Source organism: Amblyomma maculatum, chromosome 3 (genome assembly GCF_055883805.1).
Source record: "Amblyomma maculatum isolate TAMU_Amacu chromosome 3, ASM5588380v1, whole genome shotgun sequence".
NCBI lineage: Eukaryota > Metazoa > Arthropoda > Arachnida > Ixodida > Ixodidae > Amblyomma > Amblyomma maculatum.
In genome coordinates this window covers 48,734,516-48,756,513 of record NC_139346.1, presented here as the reverse complement: position 1 = coordinate 48,756,513, position 21,998 = coordinate 48,734,516, and the positions used below count along the sequence as shown (strand labels likewise).

The 21,998-nt window shown below is 43.4% G+C and overlaps 1 protein-coding gene across 2 annotated transcripts in view; it reads right to left on the bottom strand.

Annotated features, from left to right (window-relative positions):
* LOC146194714 (uncharacterized) overlaps nucleotides 1–21,998 on the bottom strand; it is a 361,541-nt gene that overhangs the window by 318,382 nt on the left and 21,161 nt on the right. For both annotated transcript variants that reach the window (XM_084597512.1, XM_084597513.1), the window contains exons 2-6: nucleotides 19,998–20,093; nucleotides 17,989–18,138; nucleotides 13,344–13,452; nucleotides 2,411–2,520; nucleotides 2,058–2,129 (exon numbers count right to left, since the gene is read on the bottom strand). In XM_084597512.1, the coding sequence (XP_084453638.1) occupies nucleotides 2,058–2,129; nucleotides 2,411–2,520; nucleotides 13,344–13,452; nucleotides 17,989–18,121 (424 nt within the window). In that variant the 5' untranslated portion in view covers nucleotides 18,122–18,138; nucleotides 19,998–20,093. The remainder of the gene's footprint in view (nucleotides 1–2,057; nucleotides 2,130–2,410; nucleotides 2,521–13,343; nucleotides 13,453–17,988; nucleotides 18,139–19,997; nucleotides 20,094–21,998) is intronic.

Below are 21,998 nucleotides of genomic sequence, written 5' to 3'. Positions count from 1 at the left end.
ACAAGTTTCCAATTCACATGTTTGGTCTAAAGTCGATATTTATTAAATTAGAAAAATTAACATAATTAGCTAATTAATAATTGCAAAACAAAAAATTGCCTGTAGTGCGCAAGGCGGCTGGCAGTTGAATGCAACTGGTTTCACTGACCTACCTCAAGTGTATTATTTTGTATCCCTTGGTTCAAGTTAGCTGGAACACCCGGTATATATATATATATATATATATATATATATATATATATATATATATATATATATATATATATATATATATATATATATATATATATATATATATATATATATATATATATATATATATATATATATATATATATATATTTATTTATATATATATATATATATATATATATATATATATATATTTATATATTAACGACTTCTCTTATTGCATTACCTCATTGATTCCGCTACTTGATGACGGCTGCTCAATATTCAGTGAATCAACAACCACGGGCGACAAATATGCCATTTAAATTGAAATGACCATCTGTCTCCATTGCGGAAAACAGCAATAACGTTTAGATTTAAGAAATGCAAATTATTGCGCATTACTTTTAAATTGCTTTTTAATCTGCCACCTCAGCATTTATATCACTTCTATATTTTGCTTCAAAATTTGCGCCACGTTCCTCATTAACAAATTTAACAACAGGATATCATATTTCAACGCACTCTACATTACTGCATTGCGAAAAAAGGCGAGCACAAAGGAAGTAAACACCATGCCACACCGACAATCACTGCCCTCAAACCTTTTGTATATAGCTTGCGCATGGAAAATATCAATGTTCCGCCACAGAGGCGCGCACAAGCAAGGAGAAACGAAGCAAGGACACGTGTCATTGTTAACATAACCCAGTTCGTGTAGTGTGTGTTTTCCATCCTTTGTGTTCGTCTTTTGTTTCGAGCTGCAGTTATGCGGAAGCGAAATAACCAACTTGCTCGCAAGCCAGTTTTACTAAAGCAAAATTAGGACGCAGCTTTCACTCGGTCACCTTTAGTACTAAACTATCCGTAATCTCCGTCAACAACTGGAGTATTCCTCAACAATTTGAGCCCAAGCATTATTTGAATAGATTAACGAGCTCGAGGTGATGCTAAACAACGTGGTTTGATTCATATTCTCTATTTAAAATTGAACTTCCTGGATTTCTACGATGAAATTTAGGCTAAACTTGTGATCACGTGTATTCCGACGTAGGCTCGCTCAACTTTACTGTTTCATAAATGTTTCACCACAAGACTATTCGTGATGAACTGCTCATTTCACCTTCATATCTGTCTTCATGCTTAGGTCATGTTCATGAAGTTGGCACAATCATATGCAATACCAAAGCATGCTCGGATTCTGTTATTCCGTGCCTATTGAATGACTGAGATCGCCTCCTTTCTTTGCGATGAATAATCAACTCCTATGATTTCAGCCTGTGGTATTTTACATAGTATAACAAAGGGTTTTCAGCGCAACACAGACAGACACAAGAAAGAAGACACCACAGGCGCTTATGTCCGTGTTGCGCTGAATACCCTGTAACCAACTACTGACAACCAACTAGCTCAGCAGTTCACTCTCTTAATGTATATAGTAGATTACACACTAGGTATGCGAGTTATTTAACTCCTTTTAAAATGTGTAATCATACAATTATCTTGTCAAATGTAGTTGTATAATGCTTTAATACCAGCTCATTGTTCCGTATGTCATGCAAACTTTTCTGCATTATTTTACATTGTTTATCTTTCTGTATTCATGATTACCCATCATTCTCTATTGTTTCTTTCAATCTGAACTTCTCTGTTACTAAAGAACAACACTCTTTAATGGTTCCATCTTGTGAGTATGAGTAAATAAATAATAAATAAAATATTTGGCCTGCATGTTAATGCGGAGGCATTTCCTGGGACAGTAGACGATGGTACTGTTGAGTCATTTAAGAACTACTATTGAACTATTGGGCCATCATTAGCGGCAAATAGTCACACCAGTACAGACTCAGCACTGATTTTGGATCGAATCAGTAAAGTTGCCTTACCTAAAATTGAAGGAGTGGCCTCATCTAGCAGGATCCTCCCCATCAGAAAAGCAGCTTGATCGGGCGAAATACCTGTTAGATGATAGAAAAATGACATTAACATTCTATAAATACGTCTAATAAGTCTTTATTATTTTACTATCGAATGCAGTGCATCCTGACCAACTTGGTCTTGCATTGCCGTAGTTAGAAAATATGAGTATAGATCACAAAAATTATTTTGGCAGTAAAAGAATGTTAACCCATAAGAGACACGAACAACTGCCAACTATCAAAACTGCTTCAAACGCGCAGCTTTTTGGGCTTGTTCGATGATACAACTTGTCTGGATGATAAGCCAGTAAATGTTTTACCTTGGTTTCTGCAAGTGTACACGTCGCAGCAGTATGGGAACTGGCCAGTCTTCGGAACAGATTGCTGTTTCCGTTTGCAGAGTCCGCTAGACGTTTGACTAGAATGGCACCTGTGTCAGATACACATTACACGACAGTGAAAATCAATATTTTATTTAATGGAACATTTAAATTTTTTTTATATATCTGCTGAAACCCCACTGCTAGAAGTGCTTGCAATGTTGTGACTACTGAGACTGAAGGAGGGGAGAAATAACTGTCATCATGCGTTAAGTTACATATATATATATTGTAAAAGAAGGCTAGGTCGAGACGGCGAAGCCGTGACGGCAAGAACAGCGAAGCCTTGTCCAGCGTTTTAATCTGGACACGAACCCATGCGCGCGCCGGAGCCGGCGCCGCGGGACGATGATGATGGTATGTACAAATGAAAGAAGAAGCTCATGGCATGTACAAATGAAAGAAGGTCCACAGAAGGCTCACACAATTTGCCCGGGGGGTCGGAAGCGCCCAGCCTGGCCGCTCCTAACTAACCGATGTACCGCGGCGCACAAACGGTTTCAAGCGAGAAACATGAACAATTTCAGTTCCACGGTGGCGTCGATCGGCTTGGGGATCAACAGGCGTGACTTTGTAGTTAACTGGAGATTTCGGCTGATGATCTCGTAGGGACCAAGGTAGCGGTGGCGGAATTTGTCACTAGGGCCAGGGGTGCGCAGTGGTGTATAAAGCAGTACTTCGTCACCGGGACGATAAGAGACCACGCGATGCGTAGAATCGTAGCGACTCTTGCGGCCTTCCTGGCACGCTGCTGTGTTGAGGCGGGCAAGATGACGGCATCTCGCCACACGAGATAAGAACTGGGTAGGTACTGATGCGGAGTAGTGGGGCGTAGAGAAGAAGGAAGCGTCGAGAATTGTAGTGGGAGGACGGCCATAAACGAGGAAAAATGGAGAATAACCGGTAGTCCGCTGTACTGCTGTGTTATAGGCGAAAGTGACGAATGGTAGAATAGTGTCCCAATTTCGATGATGCGGTGTGATGTACATGGAGATCATATCCGATAAGGTGCGGTGAAATCGCTCAGTCAGCCCGTTAGCCTGGGGATGGTAGCTTGAGGTTGTCTTATGAAGGGTGGATGACGTGTAAAGAACTTCGGCAACGACTGTCGATAAGAAGGCCGTACCGCGGTCACTTAGGCGCACCCGAGGACCGCCATGACGCAATACAATTGATCGCAAAAAGAAATTTGCTACTTCTTGAGCGGAACCGATCGGTACAGGTGCTGTCTCAGCGTAGCGCGTAAGGTAGTCGACAGCTGTTTTATTCCAATGGTTACCGCCATTGGAGAGAGGTAGGGGTCCATATAAAACGATGCCGACTACGTCGAATGGCGTGGCGGGACAGGGAACAGGTTGTAGAAGGCCAGCGGGCGAAGACGTCGGCCGTTTGCGACGTGGGCACAGAGGGCAGGATACGACGTATTTGGCAACGCTGGAACATAGGCCAGGCCAAAAGAATCGTTTTTTAACGCGGTGGTAGGTTTTGTCAACACCAAGGTGACCTGCAGTAGCGTCAACGTGTAGAGCCGCCAGTATACGTGGGCGAAGCACACGCGGCACGACTGGGATCCAGCGAGTTCCAACAGGGCAATACACGAAGCGGAGTAGGATACTATTTTCGAGCTTAAAACTGCGAAGTTGTCGGCGAAGCCGACCATTGGGTGGGTCTGAAGCGCCAATAAGGCGGTCGATGATGGGACGGCAGTAGGCATCGGCTAATTGCTGTGAGCGGAGATCGTGTTTGTTCTCAGAGTCGTCAAACGAAACTGTTGTGATATACGTCGGGGAAAGAGATGGTCGGCGGTGGTCATAGGTGGAAATGCATTGGGAAGAGAAACAGCAAGCCGATTCCGAAAGTGGACAGCGAGAAAGAGCGTCGGTGTCTTGGTGTTGGCGACCCGATTTATAAGTGACGTCGAAATTGTATTCTTGCCGGCGTAGAATCCAACGGCCAAGTCGGCCTGTCAAAGTTTTGAGCGAAGACAACCATCAAAGAGCATGGTGATCGATCACAACTGTGAAGTGCCGACCGTATAGGTAAGGGCGAAACTTCTGGACAGCCCAGACGACGGCAAGGCACTCCTGCTCGGTAATGGTGTAGTTTTTCTCAGCTGGAGTCATAGTCCGACTGGCAAAGGCAATCACTTTCTCGCGCGAAGTTACATCGCGCTGCAGAAGTACAGCGCCAAGACCGAGACCACTGGCATCCGTGTGCAGGATGGTTGGAGCGCTTTCACTGAAGTGGCCAAGAACAGGGTCTGATGTGAGGGCGTGCTTCAGGTTATTAAAAGCCGCTTCGCACAGTTCAGTCCACACGAAAGGGCTGCGTGCTTTAAGTAGGTCATGAAGTGGAGCAGCAATACTTGCACAATGTCTTATAAAACGCCGGAAAGAAGACGCCAGGCGGAGAAAACTGCGCAGTTCTGTAATCCGTTGTGGACGAGCAAAGTTTAAGACCGCGATGATTTTTACAGGGTCTGGACGAATGCCGTCATGGCTGACTAGATGTCCCAATATTTTAATTTCCTTCTTTGCAAAGTGGCACTTCTTGGTGTTTAGCTGAAGGCTCGCTGAAGCGAGACACGTGAGGACCTCATTCAGGCGCGTGAGATTGTCGTTAAAAGTTGACGAAAAGATGACGATGTCATCCAAGTAACATAAACAGGTTCTCCATTTTAGGCCACGAAGCACAGTATCGATCATTCTTTCAAATGTCGCTGGTGCGTTCAAAGTCCGAAAGGCATAACATTAAATTCGTAAAGGCCATCGGGAGTTGCGAAAGGGTTTTTTTCTTTATCGTCCTCGTGCATAGGTATTTGCCAATAACCTCAGCGGAGGTCCAAAGTAGAGAAATATTCGGCGCCTTGGAGAGAGTCTTGGGCGTCATCAATTCTTGGCATTGGGTACACATCTTTGCGGGTAATTTTGTTGAGTGCGCGGTAATCAACACAAAAGCGTACCGAGCCGTCCTTTTTTTAACTAACACTGCTGGGGAGGACCACGGGCTTGTCGAGGGACGAATAATATTGCGATGGAGCATGTCATTTACATTTTTTTCAATTACTTTTCGTTCAGAGAGGGAAACCCGATAAGGCCGTCGGCGAACGATAGAGTTACATTCAGTAATGATGCGATGGTGCGCAACACTAGTCCGTCCCAGTGGTGGGGAAGTGGCATGAAAGATGGCTTGGTGGTGTCGAAGCAATGTCAGCAGTTCTTGGCGTTGGTTCGGCGTGAGCTTAGGATTAATAGTCTTTGTGAGAATAGGAAGAGAGACGTCTGGCGAAACACGGTGCTGATGCAGAGGGGCGGTGAGCACCATCGAGGACAAAGTTTGAACATCCACCATGCAGGGGAGAGAAGTTCCTTTTGGGGGCACAAGAGAGTCACGTGAAGTGTTAGTGGCCACTACTGTCGCTGAGCCGTTGCAGAACCTCACAAGACTAGACGGGAAGGCGATACCGCGTGCAAGATGACGATATGGTGGTGCGATGAGTACGTCCCCGTCAGTGATGTGGTCAGAAACAACGGTAAGCAGTTTTTCACACTGAGGAGGCAAAACAGTATCAGCGGCGGCAACGAGGGGACGATGTCATTCAGAAACTTCAGATGAAAAATCGCTGTCTGTCATATGGATAACACGGTCGCCACAAGAAATTAACGCCGAAGCGGTTGACAAAACATCCCATCCAAAAATCATCAGATGCGCACATGGTGAGAGCACAGCTAACTGCACATGATGGCGGACGCCGTCAATAACAACTCGTACGGTGAATTTTGCTAAGGGGCGCAAAGGGACGTCATTGGCTCCACGGAGTTCGGCCCATCATATGGTGTCGTCACTTATCGCAAACGGTAGCACAAATCGGTGTGAATGACAAATTGCGGCTTCTGTATCAATCATTCGACCGGTAATGCTTCAGCGAAAACAGAAATCACATTATACGGGCGATCTGGGGGACTTTTGGTAAGTTCGCAGAGTGCAGTTTGACCTCCGGAAACTAAAACGCTTAGTTTTCCGGATGGCGGACAGGGACAGTTGATGCGGGTCGTAGAATGGAAACTGAGCGGCGATATGGGGATAGGGACCGACGTCGGGATACATGGGTTCCACGAGGCTCAGATGAGGGTTCTGGAGGTGGGGATGATCTTCGAGGTGGTCTTGGAAACAGAGAACACACGTTAAAAAGTATGGTAGTCTTGGGGGTGTGTGATACACTAAAATTGACTAATTTGTAGCAGCGCTTCAATTATTGGAAACCACTCAGGCACTGCACTATGGCGACACATTTTCGTTCTTTTCTAGCTTCACCTTGCTGTTTCTCACTTTGTATCGTTTTTGCATTGTTTTTTGCAGCTATGTGCAGCCTTTGTCAAACCTTTGATTCCCGGGGGGTTTGGTTCTGACCAGCGCAGTCCCTAAATTTAGCATTAGTGGAAGTCCTTCGAACATGAGATGGTGGGACGAAAATCTTCCTACCATCAAGACATTCGAAACACTAGACAGGCATTACAAGCCGCACGAACTGGCTCAGAAGCAAACCCCCTGGCTCTATACTTTTAACAAAGGCTGTACATCTCATAGAACTTAATTTACCCCATCCTGGCTGTTTTGTTGTCGTCTTAGAGCGCATGTTTATGTTTCTACATAAAGAGACAGCTGGCACACTACTAAGTGTCATAGTGTTTGTTTTAGCTTCAAATTCCGTAGCCCAGTAGTGACGCCAATATGGCAGTTTTCAAATACACTTTAGCACTTCGAAACCCTCAGATAATCATCCCTGCTGATATTCAGCTCTCGATCAAATATAGGGCGGGCAGTGGAGTGTTTCAGATATTCTCGAGCATACTAATCTGCTCCTGGTGAAAGGCTTATTTATTCCATTTACTTTGGCGTTGCGGACGCCTTTTCAGTTGCAGATATGAACCTACAACACAAGTTCGGACGAGGTGAATGATTGTTTCTTGCAATAATGTATACACTAACGGGAAAGAACATACCACCATGTAACGAGCTTATCCAGAGGTAAATAACGCATCGCGGTGGTGGTACAGTGGTTAGGGCGCTCAACTTGGGCGGGATGCAGGATCAAATACCAGCCGCGGCTGCCGCTTTGGAATGGCGGCGAAAAGAAACCATGTGCTGTGTGATGCCAGTGCAGGTTAAAGATCACCCTGTGACCTTCCACTAAGGCATCTCTAATAGCCTGAGGCACTTTGTAACCTAAAACCCCATGAACAAAACTAAACGGGAGGTAGACTATAATATGCTTTTAATAACGCAAAACGTTCTTAATATTTTAAAGCGCTTGGTTGTTTTTAAATCTTGATCGAATTTAGCTGGTAAAATTTGCATATGCAAGCTTGCATAAACTAATCGAAATCGTATAGGTCACATCCAACCTCTATATCATTGTACAAATGACCTATTTGTCTTGCCCATTTAATTAGAGGACCTATTTTGCACCTCCGATAGATTATAATATTATTTGTTGAAAGATACAGAAATATTTTTGAAGCTGTTCTGCGAGAAATTACTGTTTATTTTTTTCTCAATTTACTTTATCTGTAATTGTGCAGATTCTTTCCAGTCAAAAACTGACATACCGCTTGTGCAAATTGACAATGTTTTTTTATAGTACGTATTCTGTCAATGCAGAGGTTCTTTCTGTGGTAGGTAGTTGAATGATATATATCTGACAGCACTAATACCCAAGAAAGTAGCAGGTTGGACAGCGGCCAATGTAGCTGAGTTGGAAGAGCACCGGACGCAATATTAGGAGATCGTGGGTTCGGTTCCCACCATCGGCACGTTGTTTTTCCTTCTACTTTGTGTTTAATTATCTTTCGCCTAAACAGATTGCATTACTCATTTATATAATTACCAAAGTAAAAATTAAAAAAAACACAAAGTATAATAATTCACAATGGCTTTCTTGGCCTCGCCGACTGTTGGCTTTTCATTGCTTCATATATATATATATATATATATATATATATATATATATTGTGAGAGTGGCGGCGCCAGAATTTTCATCGCTTTCATCTGTACATGCGTAGCATCGGCATAATTCACCAGTGTTCGCATGATGACACGTGGAGTTCCAGATGCCGGCTGGATTAAAGACGTTTGTTCGGCCGGTGACTCATAAGTGCCGGAGGTATCCTTAGAATCCCAAGCCTCTCGTCTTAGACCGGTCTACAGTTCCCCCTGGAACTCAGTTCCGGCGATCGCTTGCCCTCACAGCCCTCCGGTATGAACGAGGGCAATGGAGCCCGCCTGCTCCCGGCGTCTGCCCCTACAGCAGTGACTACACCTGCATGGACCGTCACCAGATACCAGCTTTACCCCCAGCTCTATGCCGGCCATCGAGGCTACGATGTCGAAGGCTGGCTTAATATTTACACCAGACTGTGTTCGTTGAACCACTGGGATGACACCCACAAGCTACTCAACATTATAGTATATTCGATTGGCGTGGCAAAAACTTGGTTTCTCAATCACAAGGAACGCATTCCTCATTGGCCAGCATTCGCTGAGAAGCTGCAAAAATATTTCTGTATGCCATCTGGTCTTTCTGATATGACTAAGAGGAAGCTCGCCGTCCGTCTTTAGCATCCTGGTGAGTGTCACACTTCTTACATCGATGACGTTTTAGCCCTTTTCTGCCGAGTCGATGATTCTTGACGGAATCTGACTGCGTTCGCCATATTGTTAAGGGCATCAGAACAGTCGCTTTCAACACCTTCCTGGCTCAGAACCTCTCCACTGCATCTGACATTATCACTACATAGCAACGCCTGGACGAACTTCAGTCGTGTTGCATGCAGCTAAAGATCAATGACGGCATCCACGTTGACGGTAACTCCGCTCCAGTATCCGTGCCATTATACGAGATGAGCTCTCCGATTAAGCAAGCTTAGTTCCAGAAAGATCATCTGCCTCCTCCAGCTCCTTCAACTCCCGCAAGCTACTTCAGCTTTGCGCAGCGTCATCAGGGACAAACTCGTCGCTTTCGCCGGCCGCGGCACCAGCCACGTCGGCTATCGCCTGGCGACCCTCAACCAATGCTGAAACTGTTTCGAAGCCACCTGTCACCGTCCATTCCCCTTGCCCTGCTCCTGTGTGTGGTTTGGTGGCTGCAATAGCCCCGTGCTCTCAAACGCCCCGTTATTGATCCTTCTTACGTCCTTCCTGTCCAGTTCCTATTCCTGCGGAATCCGCGGTCATATTTCCCGTGTCTGTCGCCGGTGCCAGTAAGACGTCAGCATGGTTCTGATCCATTTGAGAGTGCCCGCCTGCTCCAACCTCAAAGCTTCTACGATGCCGTACTCTGCTTCCGGTTGTCATTTTCTATCACCTCAGGATTCCTAAGATATTTCTCTATCCTCGATAACCGATATCGATAACCAATAACCGATATCGCCGGTAACCGGTACAAAACCGAACCGAACCATCTGTCTTCTTTATTAGCACCACAGGTAAGGGCCAGGGGATAAGATAGGATAGGAAAGACGTTTATTTTCTTAGAAAGATCTTGTGCTAGTAGTAGACGAGAAAGAAGAGGTCCATCCTCCTTCTTTTCACAGGGTCGGTGCCCCTATTCTAGGGCTCCGCTGAGCTTTGCTGCTCGCGGGTCGTGGTGGATCAGACCTAGTTGGCAACCCAGATCGCCGCTGGAGAGCCGGCTCTCCCATTGTTCCGCACTCGGATTTTTACGAAAGCTACCATTGTTACTGCATCCCACGTGATGTGGTATAACGAAGGTTTGCTACCACACCACGGGCCGGTGTCCCGATATTGCGACGGGTAAATCTTGCTAAGGATATGCAGGTTTGGGAATGTTCCTGTCTGCAGTTTTCTTCAGTACACTGCCTCTTGTTGATTTAGATCAGGATGAGGCGGCAGATAGCGGTTCCGTACCCCCTTATAGTAGTTCAAAATGTCTGAGTATGTAGGGCTGACTCACTCGGGTAGATCGTCTGATTGGTAGGACGCCCGAATCGTATACCCTCGAGCTACTTCGTCGGCGCGTTCGTTCCCCGCTATGAAAGTATTTCCTGGCACCCATTAGATGTTGTGTGTGACTTTTGACGGGGTTGCGCTCTAGAGTAACCTGAGCGCGGCGAGACAAATGCGGCTGTTCATGTAGTTACGGCACACTTCTGTCGAATCTGTAAGTATGGTGGAGGATGTGTTGCTTCGATACCCGGCTACCACCGCTAGAGCAACGGCCAGCTCCTCCCCTTTGGTTACCACGCAATCCCTGACTGAGGCGTTAGCCTTTAGGTTCCAACGTAATTCCTTTAGGTTGGAATTAATAGCTACCGCCACTGTGCTGTTATGCGAGCTTCCTGTATACGGAGCCGCGTCCGTGTATACCGTTGTGGATTTTGTAGCCCGATTTTGTTGTACATTCTTCGTTTGGGTTGCACTACGGGCCACATGCAAGTTGTGGTCCATGTTCCAGAGAAGGGAGCGAACCTATTGCGTCTGGCGAATTGCGTCGGGTATGCACGCAGTACAATTCTCGATTTGCGCAGTTCCGCCTAGGCCCAATCGCCTATGAAGCGAGCGCCCCGTTGGAGCCTGGCTCTCTGCGTGACCAGTTGGGCTTCTTTGATCACTTCGAAGGTGTTGTAAACTCCAAGAGCTAGTAGTTTTGCGTTGGAGGTGTTCATTGGTAGGTGCAGGGCTGTCTTGTAAGCTTTGCTGATGATGATGTCAGCACTTTCCACTTCTCCTTTTTGAGGTTGAAGTACGGGAGGGCGTAGCCTACGCGACTGAGCACCAGGCTCTGAACCAGGTGCAGGGTATCCCCCTCTTAGACGCCGCTCCGCTTCTGCGTCGCACAGTGCAGAAATTTCCACTTCAGGTCGGGCGCAATCAATCACGGCGTTATTTTTGGACAAGAAGTTCCATCCGAGGGTCACGTCGTGGGAGGAACACCAGAAAACTATGAACTCGACAGTGTACAAAACGCCTTCTATATATATATATATATATATATATATATATATATATATATATATATATATATATATATATATATATATATATATATGTCGGAAAAAAGCCAGCAGTCGGCTAGGCCAAGGAAAGCATTAGGAATTGTACTTTGACTTTTTTTAGTTTTGCCGTCGGTAATCACATAAATGAGTAATGTAATCTTTTTAGTGGAAAGACACACAAAGTACACACAAAGTAGAAGGAAAAACAACATGCCGGTGGTGGGGACCGAACCCACGAGTCCGCTGCTCTTCCAACTGAGCCACACACTGGTACGGTAAAAGAATCTATGGGCATACATTGCAGGGACTGTAAACGCGACGCTTGCCAGCCATTTCTAGAGGAAGCAAAAATAATCAATCGGCATAATGATCAGACAGTTCGGGAGATTTCAGAAGCAAAAGAAATCAGCAGGATAAAGGAAACTTGTATCAGCAGCGCGTCTATAGCTTTATCGGAACGTGAAGTAAGATTTATGAACACGAGAAAATGATGCGTTGTGAAATTCTGGATGACACATGGTTCGATTGCATTCTTACACTTTCCAGTGTTTGTTTAGTTGTTCTTGTTTCTTTTATTGTGTGAACGTGTTCATATATATGGATGCAGGTATGCAATAAACTTGTCAGTTGAAAGTCAGCGCTCGTATTGTTGTCTTCCTCCGTCCCTTTGGTTTTTTGCGCTGTTATACAAAATGGATTACCAACATGCCCAAGCTTCTGGTTTAGAAGTACGTGCATCATACTTAAAAAAAAAAAAACGGCCATACCGCCTTAGGGCCGTTGAGAATGGGAACGAGCCAGCTGTGCTGTCGCACGGCTTGAGTATTAGCAGCTATGAATAAGGGCTCTGTGTGGGTCACTGCATTCAGCGACCGTGTTTCCCTTTACACCAATAGACACGACCTTCATGATAATCAATTCATAGCCATAGTATACAACCATTACCTAACAACAATCACCGCATTTTATTTGAAGTCGTCTTTTTAGGCACGCATATTGTTCTGTTAGCCTACACCACCCACAGACGATTTCGGCTTCGAAATAATCGACCACAGTACATATACGATCTGAGAAGCTGTACAGGATCTCACTGTCAGGATATTGGCGGAAACCTTTCAAACAGTTATTTGTTGTTCGTTTGCGACCTTATCACTCGGATTCTGGCGCGCAGATACATTCTGAATTCTTTGTTTGTTCTTGCATGGTGTTGTGAGATTGTAAACCACAACTGGATGCTTCAGAGAGAAATACGGTGGACACCGATTTTGGCAGAAATCGGACGAAATCAAATTCCAGGAGTATGGTGGACAGCATTTTGTGGCGACCTGTCTAATGTTGCAAAGAACCCCTGAGCTGGCGTTAAATTTGTTTGGAGCTTCATTTCGGTAATATCAGGACAAAGCAAAATATTTAGGAGGTCATTGAGGTGTTCACATATGCGGTCACACTATAAATAAGGTTAGCCACCAATTTCGCTCATCTTCAGATTACTTTAACTACGGTGACCGCGAGCGCTCCATTTTTGAGGTGCACACAGACAATTTACAGGATATATGCCATTCTTCTACGGGGATTGCAGAGCGAGCAGGTGTCGTTAAATTGGGCTAAATCAGTTCGGTCCGCAGATATTCTCGTTTTAGGCTCAGATATAGACTCCGCTCGATCTTGAGGTCACCTTAAGCTCACCGTCATCTAGATAAAATTATGTCACGCTTAACATCAAACGCCGGCATTTTCTACACCTTTTTCGGTCACTTCCATGTATCCTGATGAATCTGATGCATTTGTAGACGCCAAGATGTAGATGGGCATGCATTCCATATTCAATAGAACGCATGGGTGCACAAACCAAAACTTACGTTTCAATAGTCAACCGTTGTTCTGAACCATAGCATGTCAACCTTGCGCAAGTGTCACCAGTGTAGTTTTGACCTTTAAAGAAAACGGATCCAGAATGGCAGGTACCATCTGCAAGGAGGTGTTTTGCGCATGTCAGCATAAACAAGATATGGAGGGTGACATCTCCAAAATAAAGTTCTCAGTCACCCTCACTACCAGCCTGTCTACACCAGACTTTAGGAAATATGACCTCTTTCAGTGATCCGCAGTTCCCCTTGCTCATTGCGAGCCGCATCCACATAATCCTCACTACGTTACTAATATAACATTCCTACCCATTTTTCTACGGTACACTATCCATTCCTTCTCTCAATATACTGCCAGTTTGAGGGATAATTTGTAAAGTTGTATCTCGACAATAGGCTTTTTATGCCAATTTCTTTTAGGTTCTCATGAAAAATCTAGATAATAGATTATAGGTAATTCGACTCTGCCGTTTACGCGCTCTGGTGCGGATTTCTGGCTTCCTACCTATTAAAGTGTCACATCTCATCTTTCGTTCTACAGCTTGATGTGTTGATGCCGAGCTAAAAAGATGTGATACTAAAAATATACGATCGGAACAAGTGCTCTAGAGCTTCAAACGTACAGCCCTAAACAACTGCTATATTATGTGCTGTACTCTTGGTTTTAGTTGTTCGCAAAGGTAATGTATTCTCTTGTGTGGATGGAGAGTCGGCCTCTTGCGATTCGAGGTTTCCAATTCGCATATAGTCATGAGGTATTACGTGGACAAATGACACATACTGTTAGCAGAACAGAAACAGGCAAGACAACAGCACTGACGTGAGCCCAGCAATGATTCTGGAACACCTCTCTCATTGGTGCTGCGAGAAATGGCTAGTTGGGCATGTAGGAAATATCTGGGCGAATGAGGAGTAACAGTGAATGAGGGATTTCTAATGTTAAGGTATTTTACTCCTAACGGATGATTAGAGTTTTTCCTCAGTATATTTGTTGTCTGTTACGGACTAAAAATAGATTGGTGTTTATTTAACTGAGGTCTCTGTAGGCATAGCCACATTAATTACATCACTTCGAAAGCAGGTCATGCTTATGCTTCCTACGCAGGAATTCCAAGTGCTCTCCTTTCAATAATACAGCATTGTTATACATAACTTATCTAAGGCCTTTACTAAAGTACGCAAGTAAAGTGTGGGACCCTAGAACTAAAAAATGATATTGTAAAATTATACATGGTTCCACACCTAGCTGTTCGGTTTGTTTCAAATGATTACAGCTGGAATTTCATTGTTTCAACAGCGCCGAAATTGTTAGGATGGGTTTCACAATAAGAATGTAGATACATACTAAGGCTGAAATTCTTCCACAACTTATTTAATTCTAAAACAGGTATTGACTGTATTCATTATTTATTGCCACCAGACTATAGAGCAGCAAGAAGAGAATACACTTAAAGTATAACAAATAAAATGCAGAACAGACCTAATAAAAATGTTATTTTTTTTTTCAGAAACAATAAATAAATGGAAAAACACGATAGCTAAGCGCGCGAGTTGCTGATATATTGTCCAAAAAATAGCAACTCGGACAACAGGGATGCAGGTTAAACAAGCACAAAAGACAGCCTCCGACACCATACAATTGTTTAATCACAAGAAACACGCTTTAATAAGGGAACAGGCAACAACCGAATAACAAAACCCGAAGGCATGTGCTCTATGTTAGGTCAAGGTAGGCAACCTCACAGTCACGCAGGAGCAGGGATGTTTTGCTAAAGAACAATCTTGTATTTTTTTTTCTTATTTGGTAAGCCTCGACGATTTTCTTGGTTAACTGGTCGGGAGTTTATACAAAATGCCACTTAGTATAAGGAAGAAAAGCAGGACTGACACTCTTGGCAATGATCAGATAAATTAGTGGGGCGGGTAGAGTCTAATGAGTTAAGGTTTTCTCTGAGTCGTGTGTTAATACAATGCCCGTTTCACCAATGTATATTTGAGCAGAGAACAGAGATATTTTATAAACTACCCCCTGCAAGCACGGGGAAAAGTTTCATATCATGCCTAATGTCCTGAAGTGCTACAGGTAATAAGGCCCGCAATTTTATAAATCTGTAGCGTCTGGGAGAATTAAGCACGATAGATACCTTTTATAGTGCTTTTAGGGGCTAGTTTATAAATTATTTCCATCCTGTGGTCCAATATACATTGGTCAAATGGGATAGTGTATTAACACATGACTCAGAGAACATCTTAACTCATTAGACTCTACCCGCACCAATATTTTAATTGATAATTGATGAGAGTGTCAATCCTGTTTTCCCTTCTGACACTATAGTGACATTTTGTATACACAACCCGAACAGTTTACCAGGCTAATCGTCGAGACTTGCCAAGTGAGAAGAAAACCATCCCTGCTCCTGCGTGACTGTGAGGTTTCCTATCTTGACCTAACATAGAAGCACGTGCCTTCTGGTTTTGTTGTTCGGTTGTTGCCTAACCACTATTAAATGCGTATTTCCTATGAGTAAACTTTAGTTCACAGTCAGCACTTGTCCAGTGCTTTTCTAGCCTTCGTCCCCGTTGTTCGCGCTGTTATTTTTACAGAATCGAATAAGCTGCCCCAAAAAGTTGTTTCATCAAAATCTCATAAAATGTTTGCCGCACTGCTGTGATACATGTGCTTGTTCTTGCTTGCATGAAATTATGCTATAATATACTTTCTGTTATGGTCCTTTTTTCCTGCCAGCATGTAAAACTGTTCACATAACTCTTCCCCTCCCTAGTGTAATGACAAAAGGCACTGATGGTAATGTAAGCAATAAATGATAAATAAATGAAATTACAGGAAGAGAAGATAGTAGCACAGGACCCTCGCACCTGCGTGTCATGAAAACATATCCACCGTGGTAACTTATTAAAAGCATCGCTTTACTCGCCTAAAACCAGGTTCAAAGCAGATGTCTACAAAGTGACAGTCAGTAAGACCACGGTACATCACAATGCTGTCCAATATATTGTGTCATGAACTACTTTGCCCATTCATATGTTAAACATCGTGGCTAATCGTCATCATCAACTTTTGCTTAATAAAGAGTTGCGCGTGCAAAAGCACAGTCGTACGAAAAACATGAATAATACAGAAAGAGCACGAACAGTCAGTGGAGTTTATTCAAGTCGTTGAGGCTTAGATATAAAGCATGACAAATGTCGAAATCAGGGGTGACTTGGATTGTATGATTGCAAATCAAGACTGCACAAACACCTCAACAATAGCCGCTCATGAAGTTAGTTTCCGCATTGTAGATCTTTACCGAAGTGTCACTGATATACTGATCGCCCATTCCTTATATTAAGTACTCTTCTCATACCTCATGAGCTACTTTATCTTTTCTTCTCCTTGGAAGCTTAATGCTCTTGAGCAAACGCTCACATCCATTGCATGCAAAGAATTGATCGGACAAGTTCGTTCTTCTCTATTACGATTTGACCGAGCATACTCCCTTGCGCACTCATTCACGCATTGTTCTGTTTGGCCAACATGCACAGGTACATACACAACTGATCGGGATTTCATAAACTACGCCCGTGGCTTTTGCCACTGTTCCTTCGGCATTGCCCGTCAAACTTTTGTGGTGCTATATAAACCGCGTGGACGCCAAGCCCGTTTGCCACTTTCTTCATGCTGTGGGCCCCTTCGTGCATATACTCTGCAGCCGTGGCCTTCTTTCTGCGAATGTGGTGATTAGGTTTTACTGCTTTAACTTTATTTTATCTTCTTAAGAGGGCTCAGCTACACTGGTAATAACAGTGCTGGGGAAGCCGCTGAAAGAAAGCCCGTGAACTTGAGTTCGTGTGCATCGCATATCTGCATGACTGTCAGAACAAATTCCAGTTTCAAGCTAGCTATGTCCCGCTTACTTATATTTGAATACGCGGAATCATAAGGACGCTGCTCCTTATGCAATCCTGGAGAAAAGGGCCGGCAGATAAGATGCAAACCAAACTGAAGGTTGAAGTTTAATAGCTGCAGTGAACCGCTAATTTGATGTTCATGCGTAACATGCAATTCTTAACACTTTGCCCCAAGAGAGAATACGTCCTAAAGTGTGAGTGCTAACCGAAGGCTTCTGATTAGATAAAACAATTCAAAAATTATCAGCTTACCTAAATGCCTTAAGTACTCCCTTTTTTCATCAGGAAAAAAAAAAAGGTCTCTTTTTTTTTCTTGATGAAAAAAGGGAGTACTTTTTTTAATTGTTTCATGTATTCAAAAGCCTTCGGTAAGCACTCACTGCGAAAAGTATTCTAACTCTCTTAAGACAATTGTCGACTTACCTAAAAGTCTTATGTACTCCCTTTTTCTACTGGAAGAGGTATGCAGCAGCTAAGAACATATTACACCTTTATGGGAGTGGTCATCTTGGGGTCGACCGTTTCAGTAATTTAGAATATCAGCGCAAATCTCTAAACGGTTGTGATTCTTAAAGCATGGGAGAGTGCGACAGAAGTTTACCTCAAGAAATTGTTAAAGTTCGTGATTTGTTCAACAAGAACGACATTATAGAGACATTGAAACGAATAAAGTTGGTTCAGGCTTTCAGAAGTTGCTGCTGTTCCTAATATTTGAATTTTACGTTACCTTTCAGAAATCTCACAGTGTCAGAAGAAAAAGGAATTTTTGGCATGTCAAGGGATGTTGAAGATGTGATTTGAGTAGCCTGAAGCAGCACGTACATGCAGGTTGCTATCGACTTCGTTCTTGGTTGGTTCATTCTTGGGTTGTGGAACCCTGTGAAATTGAATTGTACCACATATAAAAACTCATATGTCAATTTATTTTGAATAATACATTTTGAAGCAGATTGAACCAATAGCAGGATAGAAGCACACATAAACTGTCGTCGTGCAGGTTGTATATTTAGTATTCTGATATCACAAATTCCCAAACGCGGAAACGTCCCAAAGGTATGAGAGATTTCTTGAGCAATACTGCAGGGCTCTAGTAAAATAATACATGTCACAATACGGTTCTCACCTCTAAATGTCTGGCAGGACAAACACTAAGTAGAGCGGGGAGGTGGGATAGTTGGTTGATGTCTATGATGCGAATAGGCCAACTACGCTAAAAACACGGATAACAGGCAATGAAAGTACGTACGAAGACTCACAAATGAATTTAGTACATAAAATATGACTTATATACAATGTACAAAATACTGGGTGTTTGGGCTATTAAATCAGCTCCGGCATAGCCTCGTGTCCAGAAACCACACCTCACAATCATTAAACATGCGAACATTTCTAACGCACTGACGTCAAACACACACACACACACACACACACACACACACACACACACACACACACACACACACACACACACACACACACACACACACACACACACACACACACACACACACACACACACACACACACACACACACACACACACACACACACACACACACGTGTATGTTTCATAATAACATATGCCTCGTACGCCCCTCGTGTACGACGGTCCTGATGCCTGTACAAAATCTCTCTTATCGAGAAGCGTAAGGCACTTTGTCTTTTTTAGCCTTCGGTTACAGGCACATTTCATCAATCTGTCTCCCGATGAGTATTCTCATATCGTCGATAACAGGACAGCCAGTGAAACCTTGCGCTTCTAGATAGCACAGCGATCTTGTACTTGCATAAAGGCCATTGTATTGCCGCGAAACCTTCAAAACTGTATGTTTTTTTCTTAACAGCCGCCGGCATGCGGCTTTATCACAGTGATTCTGGCACGCGTATCAATTCTGTATCCCGTGTTTGTTCATGCTCGTTGTCGCGATACGACGCGTTACCATTTTCTTTGTCGCGAAAGATGCGACGAGGTCTATCTCGAAGATTCCGATCGCTTCCGTATGTTTCCACAATGTTCCAGGGTGCACAAAGTAGCAGTTTGCGACTTCATCTAGATTGTTCTGAGCAGCCTTTAAATTGAGCGTTGATGAGTGTGACGGGCATTCTTTGTTCGACGATCGACGAGCACGTTTGTTGCTATTGCCGCCTAGTTGCTTAGTTCTTTTGCGGGCGCAAGTCAGCCCAATAAACAGTTTCTTCAGTGCAATCATTGACCCTTCATTTGTGTCATCGACCTTGTCACCACTACGTGACAGTATACACACGAGGTCTACGAGACGTTTATTATTATAAAATGGACACTTGTGACTACCAGCGAGCCTCGACCCTGCACACGAGGCTACGACAGAGGCAAACTGAGAGCCTCGAGCCCGTGGTTTTTGTTCATTGCAAATGTCTACTTTCGTGCAGGACATTCAGCTGTGAATCTACGCGCGTCTGTCTTTCATTTTCTGTTGTCCGTCATTTTTAGCGTAGTTGCCCTCTTCGTACGAAAAACGCTAATAATTGACATGCCGCGATGAGAAAACCGTTTACCAGAGTTCGCTACTGGCAATAAAAAAAAGCAGCTTACTGAACTGAGACAGATAATCATAAGAATCCGTGACCACTGCGATGAATGTGGTGGTTTTCGATGTGGTTTCAATAGATTCATTTTGATTGTAGGAGCATACCAATACGAAAACAATGTCAGCCAGAAATAACGTTTTGATTAAAGCAAGAAATATATCTCCTTACCTCAATCAGAGTTGTGGGCCGTGATTGATGTACACTTTAAGAAGATTAATAAATACAAAATTTCCGCACCTTTCCAAAGGAGATGCTTCAATATACCTGAAAATTTAAGAAGTAATATTTCATAGTACTTCATTATTCGTCGCCTTTTATCGGCGTTACTGGGGTGGAGGTTGTTAATCAAAGGCATTTTACAACTTCTCTAGTTCTTTGTGATTTCAACGTTTTGTCATAAGAGAAATGTTGAACCAGCGTTATAAAACATGAATGTCTTTATGACACAAATATCTAAGATTATGATTATTAAAAATCCGATAACAAATGAAAATAGGAGCTGCTCATAAATGACTGACCTTTTCTTGCCCTTCATATGTAGTTGAGAAAACCAAGTTGACTTAATTTTTTTCAGTTTCTCGCAAACTAATGCATGGATTCAGGTCTCAATCTCGCACTCAGGACAATGAAGAATTTCTCAAACAGTGTTTTCTCCTAAATGACGCCCGTCCAAGTCCCTCAGCAACACAAGATTCCCCATAAGCACGCACGCAGCGTATCTCACACCACTGAACCAGTGGGTTGCATAAATTTCGACTTCAGAGAAAGTGCGGTAGGTGCGTTAGCTGCATGTACATCAAGAAGTCCATTGCGAGAAAAGACTAAATTTTGTTGGGGATGAAGTACACTAAACCTAGTCCTAGCTGCCAAACCGTTGCTGCATAATTGAAAACTAAAAATAGGCAGCAGCTTTTACGAAACTTTGGTGATGCCGAATACAAGGACCAGGCTATTTTGTAGAAGGACAATCATCAATTGAATATTCCATTGTGAATGAGTTTTGGCACCTAAAAACGAAGTTGCTATTTTACGCCTGAGCGACCTAATGTGCTAATTCTTTGTGCTTTAATGAAATCCAGCAATGAGAGCAGAATTCAAATAGGGAATTGATTTGTAAAAAGCTGACTTGACTAATTCTGTTGGTACAAACACATCACAAGCGAGGCAATATTCTCAAGTATAATACCGGACATATGCATGTTTTGGTCCATGGTGTTTCATAGTCTTCTCCTAGGATTTCCTTTGTTTTCGGCATAGAATAAACAAAATTGAATAGTTCTGTGAAATATTTCAAAATCATGGCCAAAATGCGCGGACTGTAAATAGGCGGATGTTTTCTGTGACTCAGATAAGCCTGCTGCAGCATTCAAGTCGGAGGGGAATCAGAACTAGAACTTAAACCTCAAACAAGGCATAACTGTCATGATAGTCTAAACAACTATTACCTGAAATATTCAGACAGTTTTGTATCTCATTTTAACCTACGAAGGCACCCTCACAGTATGGGAAAACCCAGGCGCTACAACAACACCAAAAATCACTATGAAACTGAAACAACTACAGTTGAATTGCTTGAAAAGATTCAGAGAACAAGCCGCTATAATCCAGGAGATGCAAAAGCCTACGTTAGTAGGGGATCAATCGTAGTGTATACAAACTACTCCCATGCGGAACTTACAGGCCTTGAGAGAAAAAGTAAGGAGCAGTAATTGAAAGCAACGCTTCAACGTATAGTACGCAAACCCGCATTGGGGCAGACGACATACTGCATCAACACCTGTATAGCGTCGACAACAATGGGGATCAGTCAGTGCTATCTGCGTATAAACTTTAGCGAACAGTCATCCTCATCTTCAGAAGGATAACAAAACAGTACAGGGCGAAGGCTTCTCTCATATTACTTCAACTAATCTGGTCCTGTGCTAGCTGCAACCACTTGACTCATGCCACATTCTTAGCTTCATCTGCCCACCCAACATTCTGCCGCGCCATGCTACGCTTTCTTTCTATTGGACCTTAGAGAGCATCGATTATCCGGTATTTACACTATATGCCCTGCTCATGCCCCCTTTGTTCCGATTTCCACTACAATTTATCAACTGGAGTAATTTCTCTAACCCAACCTGCACGCTTCCTATCTCTTAACGTTAACTCGACCGTTTTCCTTTC